Source organism: Lolium rigidum, chromosome 6, assembly GCF_022539505.1.
Source record: "Lolium rigidum isolate FL_2022 chromosome 6, APGP_CSIRO_Lrig_0.1, whole genome shotgun sequence".
NCBI lineage: Eukaryota > Viridiplantae > Streptophyta > Magnoliopsida > Poales > Poaceae > Lolium > Lolium rigidum.
Window position 1 is genome coordinate 61116752 of NC_061513.1, and position 8071 is coordinate 61124822.

The 8071-nt window shown below is 51.3% G+C and overlaps 1 protein-coding gene across 1 annotated transcript; it reads left to right on the forward strand.

Annotated features, from left to right (window-relative positions):
- Positions 1 to 2733: 2733 nt before the first annotated feature.
- Positions 2734 to 4281, forward strand: LOC124666093 (pentatricopeptide repeat-containing protein At2g03880, mitochondrial-like). Its single transcript, XM_047203443.1, has one exon. It carries the CDS (start codon positions 2734 to 2736, stop codon positions 4279 to 4281), a length of 1548 nt encoding a protein of 515 aa, XP_047059399.1.
- The last annotated feature ends 3790 nt before the right edge of the window (positions 4282 to 8071 follow it).

Sequence of the window (8071 nt, forward strand, 5' to 3'; positions counted from 1 at the left end):
TAATGAACTTCACTATTTGTTGATTCTCTAAATTTCTTGGGCGATCACCACAAATTTTCATTGCTTTTCACAATCAAGGCTATGTTAATTGCTCTCCTCTGGTGTAATACAAAAATTGCTCTTTAGTTCAAGGTTTTATTTGATGTTCATAGGATTACCAACATATAGGGTAACAATGTTAGGTTTTTCAGCTATTTTGTTGATCATATAGTTATAGTTATAACGTTCAAATACCGTGTGGCGCAATGGAGCCTCGGTAACGGACACGGAGTGATGGACTCGCACATGGGGCGCTATCTGGCGAGGGATATGCTGATCTCGGCCCTGAAGATGGACCAAGTGTTGTTGGCGGTGACAACTTCTGCTGTGAGTGCATGAGGTGCTTGTCGTCTGCTAGATCGGATGTGTGCTCCTATTTTCACCATAGGAGTGACTCGGTGATGCCAACGGTATTTAGCTGGCGGGGCATCGTTTGTGTTTTTAGGGCATACGGCTATGATGGCATGTTCTTCACCCATTGTCGGGTTTGTAAGTGTTGATTGGTAGCTTCAGGTTGCACGATGTATGCTTTTGGCAGATCTTTGTTGAATAAAATTTAAATAAAGCATCTTCGATGAATAGGCTGAGGGATCTCAACCTCCTTTTCGAAAAATACCTTTCTTTTATAAAATAGATTATACAATATCGACGTATGGTCCCATGCTCCATGAATTTGTTGTTCAACTCTGAATGAAACCTCCAAACGAATAAAAGTGTGAATACTTTTTTATTTTGCAAACAGGAGACTGTGAAAGAGGTTCTTTCAATTCATTTAAAGTATGTATTAGTCTAGAGAAGATACATTTTACATGTAATATGATTCTCTTTACTTCTCATTGGCTACCATTTTACGAGACTAGTACATAATTAATCAGCTACGTGCTGCAAAATTAGTTTGTTCACTTAGCCATGATACGTAGCTTTACTGGAATGGGAGGAACAAATGACATGTGCCCTTCGTGCCAGGGGTTGCCGTACTTGAACCTAGATAGATTGACTGAATGGGACACTACGAGGTAACACAGGATCTCCACCGGCGGGTCGGTGAAGTTGTAGCTGGCCTCTGTACAACAGCACGTGCCGCGCTGGTATGCCATCTTACGGTCGTCGACCTCGTTGTAGATGACCAAACTCCCGCAACCGTCGTGGGGCACTGGATCATTGCCACATGCACGATGATGTTCATCGACATCATCGATCGTGGCTCACACTTTTGGCACTGGTTCTTGAGAAGCTCACCACCGTGGTGTTCGCGCCTATATGACCGCCCTTTCACTGTATGGAATAAAGCATGTGGCATGATATTTGTGCATAGATGAATCAATAAAAGAAATCCAATAGAAGCCACCTTGAATGGGGAAGCTTGAAAGCCTGTAGATAGAGTGGAGCACCATGACTCCATGAGGTCTATATAGTACTGTACGAAAGTTTCACTGCTTCGGCGTATGCATATGTTGAACAATAGGGAAAAAAAACTGCACAACATTGCGGGTACCGGCATCCTCTAAGAGCATCTTTAGCAGACCCCTCAAACTGGCCCTACATACGCGTTTGGGACCGGTTTGAGGGTTTGCACCGTTTTGTGGGCCAGAACAGATCATGTATGCGCGTTTTCGTTTCCGAGCGGCGCGAGACGGTATAATATTCTGTTCGGAGAGGGCGATGAGGTCCGAAACCCTCATTCCTCTGCTGCTTTCTCTGCACTTGCATCCGCCGACAAAATCCGTAGCTAGCGACCAAATCCAAGCTCCCCGACGGTAGATGGTCTTCGGGCGGTCCCCTAGCGGTCGCGGGGGTGGCCAGATTGGCCGCAGAGGGGTCCTAGAGCCACCGCGGCGAGAGCTCGAACGGCGGCGGCCGCCACGGCAAGAATACGAAGGCGCAGAAGGTAGGACGCCACGCGCCTCCGCGGCTCCTACCGCTACCTCAAGCACGACATGACGCTGCCGCCCGCCTTCTTATGGCGGGAGTCCTGCCACGGCATGGCGGCCTTGCTCGCGTCCACCTCGCGCCGCTCCTCCTTTGCGGCCTCCTCCTCCTTACGCGGTCGACTACGTCGCCGACGACGATCTCGAGGAATTCCTCACCATGCTGGAGGGCAAGCCAGCGTCTATAACGTGCGACAACTTCGTCGCGGAGGCAAAATTTTCTGCCGTCGTTGGGCTACTCGAGAAGACTACGCGCCAGCAAGCTGAGAAGGAGGAAGAGTGGCGCCAGATCGCGAATGAGCAGCCATACATTCACCTCGGGAGCGAGTCTCCGCGACACCGTCGCCGTCGCCGCCACGGCATTGGCTCCGGTGAGCATCCATAGCCCATTTTTGGTATGTAGAATGTTGTGGTGGCGCATTTTATTAAGTTGAGTAAACTTATGTGTATCCCGTGACTTGTAAGATCGAATTGTGGTGCAATTTCAACGATCAAAGTCAAATTGCAATGTAGTTTGTCTACCGTGATTTTCAGTGTGCGGTTTGAGGGTGCTAGTTCCTGCTAGAGATGTTCTAATTCCTGCTCGGCGCGATGGTGGGTAGAACTGTAGCAACCGGCGCTGCCAAAGCCGTCGAGCTTCAACTCCTCAAGCAACAGTGCAAGTTCAGTCAAAAAACGCTGCATTTGCCGGCAACCCGGCATTCCACAGAGGTCGCCATCCGCCACAGCCCACAGAGCTGAGCCCGTCCGGCGCCCTGCCGCGGCGATGGTCGTGCCGCCCGGCGTCGCCTACAACGCGGCCATCTCCCGCTGCTCCCGCGCGGGCCTGCACCCTCGCGCGCTCGCCTTGCTCCACGAGATGCGCGACCGGGGACACCACGCCGACGAGTACACCCTCCCGCCCATCCTCAACTCCGCCGCGCTCCTCCGCGTCCCGGCAGGCGCCGACGCGCTCCACTCCCTCCTCCTCCGCGCGGGGCTCGCCGCGCACCTCCACGTCGCCAACGCACTCATCGACGCCTACGCCAAGCTGTCCCGCCACGGCGCCGCGCGGGCCGTGTTCGACGAAATGCCACACCGCGACGTGGTCACCTGGACCTCCCTCCTCACGGGGCTCGCGCGCTCCCGCTCCCACGACCCTGCACTACGGGTGTACCGCGACATGATCGCCTCGGGGATCAGGCCTGACGAGTTCGTCGTCGCGGCCGCGCTGAGCTCGTGCGCCGGCGCCACCGCGCTCGAGCTGGGCGTTTCGGTGCACGCCACCGCGGTCCGGCTCGCGCTCGACCCGTTCCTCTCGGTCGGGAACTCGCTGGTGTCCATGTACGCCAAGACCGGCTCGCTGGGCGAGGCCAAGAAGGTGTTCGACGCGATGCGTGTCCGCCGTGACCCCATCACGTGGACGGCCTTGATCGTCGGGTACGCTCAGAACGGCCGGGGCAAGGAGTCGCTGGAGGTCTACGCCGACATGGTCCGGTCAGGATGCAGGCCGGACTACGTCACCTTCATCGGGCTGCTCTTCGCGTGCAGCCATGCCGGCCTGGTCGACGCCGGCCGGGCGCACTTCCGGTCAATGCAGGCCGAGCACGGCGTCGCTCCTGGACCAGACCACTACGCTTGCATGGTTGACCTGCTAGGCCGAGCCGGGCGGCTCGATGAGGCCATGGACCTGCTGAACCGGAGCACGACGAGGCTGGACGCCACTGTCTGGAAGGCGCTCCTCGGCGCTTGCCGGACGCACGGGAACGCGGAGCTCAGCGAGCACGCGGCCGAGATGGTGTGGAGGCTGGACCCGACGGACGCCGTTCCGTACGTCATGCTGTCGAACCTCTACTCGCGGGCGAGGAGATGGGCCGACGTGGCGAGGATCCGGATACTGATGAAGTCGAGAGGGATCACCAAGGAGCCCGGGTGCAGCTGGGTGGGAGTGAACGGTGTGACGCACTTGTTCTACGTGGAGGACCGGGGGCACCAGAGGGCGGAAGAGATTTACCGGAAGGTGGAGGAGATGATGGACAGGATCCGGGCTGAAGGATACGTCGCGGATACAGACTGGGCGCTGCAGGATGAGGGGCCGGAGGGGAGGGAGAAGGGTCTGGCCTACCACAGCGAGAGGCTCGCCGTTGCATTTGGGCTGCTTGCCGTGCCAGCCGGCGCGCCGATCCGCGTGTTCAAGAACCTCCGGGTGTGCGGCGACTGCCATGCCGCGATCAAGATGATCGCCAAAGCGTACGGCAGGGAAATTATACTGAGGGACGCCAACTGCTTCCATCACATGAAGGATGGTGTATGTTCGTGCGGCGACTACTGGTAGTGGTAGATTCAGAGGAAGGCAGGTATGATTCCTTTGTTTCTAAAAAAAAAGGTATGATTCCTTTGCAAATTTTTGGTAGACTCAGCATAGGCATGTCACATCTCCACTAATATAAAAAGAGAGATGTGTATAAGAGAGCGAATAGGTACTTCAGTTGGGCGAGAACAACGACAAGAGACTCCTGACAATGCGTGCTATTTTGGTATTGAAATGGCCCTATTGTCTAAGTAATCCCACCATTCTATTCGTCAATATCTTTTACAGCATCTGCAAAATAAAGCGAAGCAGTTAGTAGGTTAACAGAATGGAATGAACACATCTTTAATAGTACTACTTGATTGCCTAAGTAGCAGCAAGGACTGTAATTGATAGTCCCATGCCCAATGTCCCTAGCTGGTTGTTTCCTTCCAAACCAATTTCTGTCTCATCTTGCTGTAGAATAAGTGTCATTGTTCAAATTTGAAGCCAATGTATTAAGGGTGTCTTCAGAACTTGTGACCTCAGCGTGTATGTGTATAGAACATTTGAAGGATTACATGGCCAGCAACAACCCTTACCCAAAAAAGCAATGTCTCTAGTACACGATTTTGTGGCTGCATCGTTGGCTTAATTGTACAAACAGATGGATTCTCAAAACACCAAAACAAAAACAATTCTCATGAAAAACAATTGCACTCTCATTTTTATACTCCAGATGAATGTTCTTTTAAGCACACTAGTATTTTCTATCTAATACATTCGTGTTATTATGCCATATATACAAGGGGATCTATTAACTTAGTCATTGCCCCTGTCACTCTACCTCCTTCTTTACAGGCCAGTACACAAAAGGTCTCCTCCTCTATGTCTCCATAGATACAACAACATGATGACATCTTAGAACAACGTTTCTAGGTACCTAACTCATGTGAGGATGAGGTTTAACACTTGCTAACTCCAGACACCATTTAAGAGCAACAACTTCTTGTTGCTGAAACGGCAGGGCGAGGCAGCCAGGACGGCTACAACCATTTCGTGCACCATCTCCTCGCCAAGGCGTTGCTGCCACAAGACATGCCATTAATTTTGAGAGGGTAGGCGCATGGCATCTCCACACCGCCTTCGTTTCTCACCTCCAACAACAGGTCCAGGTTGTCAGCCTTCTTCATGCCACCATATCCCCCGGCATTGCCAATGACCAGGGTTGGGTGCTTCTTCGTCAGGGTCTGCTGCTCATTGTCAGACCTGTAGACACTTTCTCCCATGGCTAGATCCTCGTGCTCCTCGCCTGACTTTGTCGAGTGTTCATCCACCAACCCTGCTTCCTCCATTTGTTTCACGTTTTCTTTTTCATATAAAATGAGCGAAGACAAAGGAATGGACAATTGGTTAATACACTGGCTTTCCTGTTGATCTAATGTTGTATCTCTAGAATGCAGCACCGCAACAGTTGAATGACGTGTACATAAAACTGCAACACATCATACTCATATGTTCATCTAGAGTATAGAGCATTCAATTGAGTTCTGTTTTTTTTTCTTTTGAACTATTAGCACTTATTAGGCACATGGGAAAAACAACTACAAACATACGCTATTGACTTCATTTGTCATGGCAATTCTGTGTATAAAACTGGACGATCAGATGAAGGAGATTTTTTTTTTCTTTTTTGACTACCTCTTGGATGTCCTTTTCTTCGTCAGTTAGATCCCCATTTGTCACCATTATCATCACCTTCTTTTTCACTGTCAAACACCAAGTACTCATCTAGAAGCTGTATGAGATGAGATACCATGTCAGCCCAAGCACAGCATCTGCTACTTTAACTTTCATACAAGACTACTACTTATCCATGCCGGATGAGATATCATAGTTACAGAAAGGATTAAGAGGTGAACCTCTTTGGAATTGTCATCTGGCATCTTTGGTGAGCTGCAACATGAGGATAAATATCTACTCCATGTATCTGTGCCGTCAGCCTTGGAATCATCGGCACTACGAGCATGACTGGTGCATCCGGTACCACTTGGCCAACTAATCCTGAAAGAGCCAAACTAAAGGCTGACAGGCTCTGTGTTCCCAAATATGCAATGAGCCATACATGGGATTTCCGACAGACTTCTCACTTCTTGTGCCATCGTTTATGTTTCCCTTGCGGTCACCGACAACAACAGGCCTTGCCTTAGCAACTGAACCATTGGTGTTAAGGAGAGCCATCAGATTCCTAGGAAAACCCTTTCATTTGAATCAACTGAAACATGCCCTTGGAGCTCAACGACTGGTTCCAGAAACTGTGAAACAGAGTGCAAGAAAATTGGAATTCAGACAAGGGAACGCAAACTGACTTGTTGCAGAATACAAGAATTTTATACTATAATGAAGTATGCAGCTAGCTTTTGTCACCTGCAATTTCAATGCAAACGGACACATGCAGGCAATTTCCATAACTGAATCTTGGTGACAGCTATACAGATACTATGGTGTTGAGTCAAATCTCAAGTCACCAACAAGTAACCAAGGACCATCCAGAGCATTCAGTATTTGCCGTACTACCACGAGGCAGACAGAGACAGACATACTGAAAACCATGGACAATAGCCACGAGACCTTGAAGGCGTGGCTTGCATCCCATGAGCTGGAGCGTGCTCTGCGGGACGTGGCGGGTGTAGCGGAAGGTGCTCCGCCGGCCATGGCCGTGGTGGTTGGCGACGGCAATGTAGAGAAACCTCGAGGCCGCCATGTTCCCCTGAACCTACAACGAGGCAGCAGCCCTCCACTGAATCAAGACATCCGCGGGTGGAAGAAGGAGCAGTGGTGGACCTTGGCCTCGATAGGGGAAGGGTTTTTGAGTCCGTTGGGCTGGAGATGGTGCGGATGGGGACGAGAGGTGGCGCAGGGCGGTGCGGCGGCAAGGTCACCGCGAGGGACTTGCCGTCTCGTTAGGGCTGCTGCTGCTCGGGCTGATCCGTGTGTTCACGGACCTCCGGGCGTGTGGCGTGGATCAACGTGATTGCCTAGGCGTACGACGGCATGGAGTGATGGAGATCATACCAAGAGCATCTCTAACAGAGCTCGTATTTATGGATCGAAAAATTGGTGGCGTAAAACAAATTTGTAAACGATATTTCCTAAGTATATCATTAAAGACACACCTATTAATTTTTTTTCTTCTTTTTCTCTTTTTCCTGTCTTCTTTTTTCCCGGGAGTTCCTCGTCCCGAGCTCTCCCCGGCCGGCCAAGGCGCTAGCAGCAGTGCAGCCCGCCGCGTCCCACGCCGCGCCCCGCCCCGCGCCACCCAGCCCCGCTCCACGCAGCGCCGCACCGCCACGAGCTCGCCCCGTCCGCAGCGAGCTCAACCCGTGCAGCCCCACACCGCCAACGAGCTCGCCCCGCCCCACGCCATCGCGAGCTCACCGGAATTTGGTTGGATTCCGGTGACTGTACCGGTGGAAGCAGTTAGCTTGATCTAAAATTTCCACGAGTACATGTTTGTGTTCAGTTCGCTCTTTCAGCCCATACAAGTACAGGTTGAGTTGGGTTTTCGGATGCGACCTGTAAATTTTTTTCGGGCCGGATATGTTTACGGTTACTAATCTGCATCATTTTCTGAACTGAATCTGTAAATTGGCAGTTATTTTTCGATTTTAGCCTGTTTACGGGCTCTACTAGAGATGCTCTAAGGGGTTAGATTCAGTGTAGCAACGGAGGTAATGCACGATCCTTGGGACTTGGCTCACTTTTGATAGATTCAGCGTAGGCATACGTACATCACAACCAGAGAGGAAATCAGGATTTCAGGTGGATGAAGACA

What these genes read in the sequence shown, in the direction of transcription:
- LOC124666093 (XM_047203443.1), top strand. Translation starts at nt 2,734, where the DNA reads ATGGTCGTGCCGCCCGGCGTCGCCTACAACGCGGCCATCTCCCGCTGC.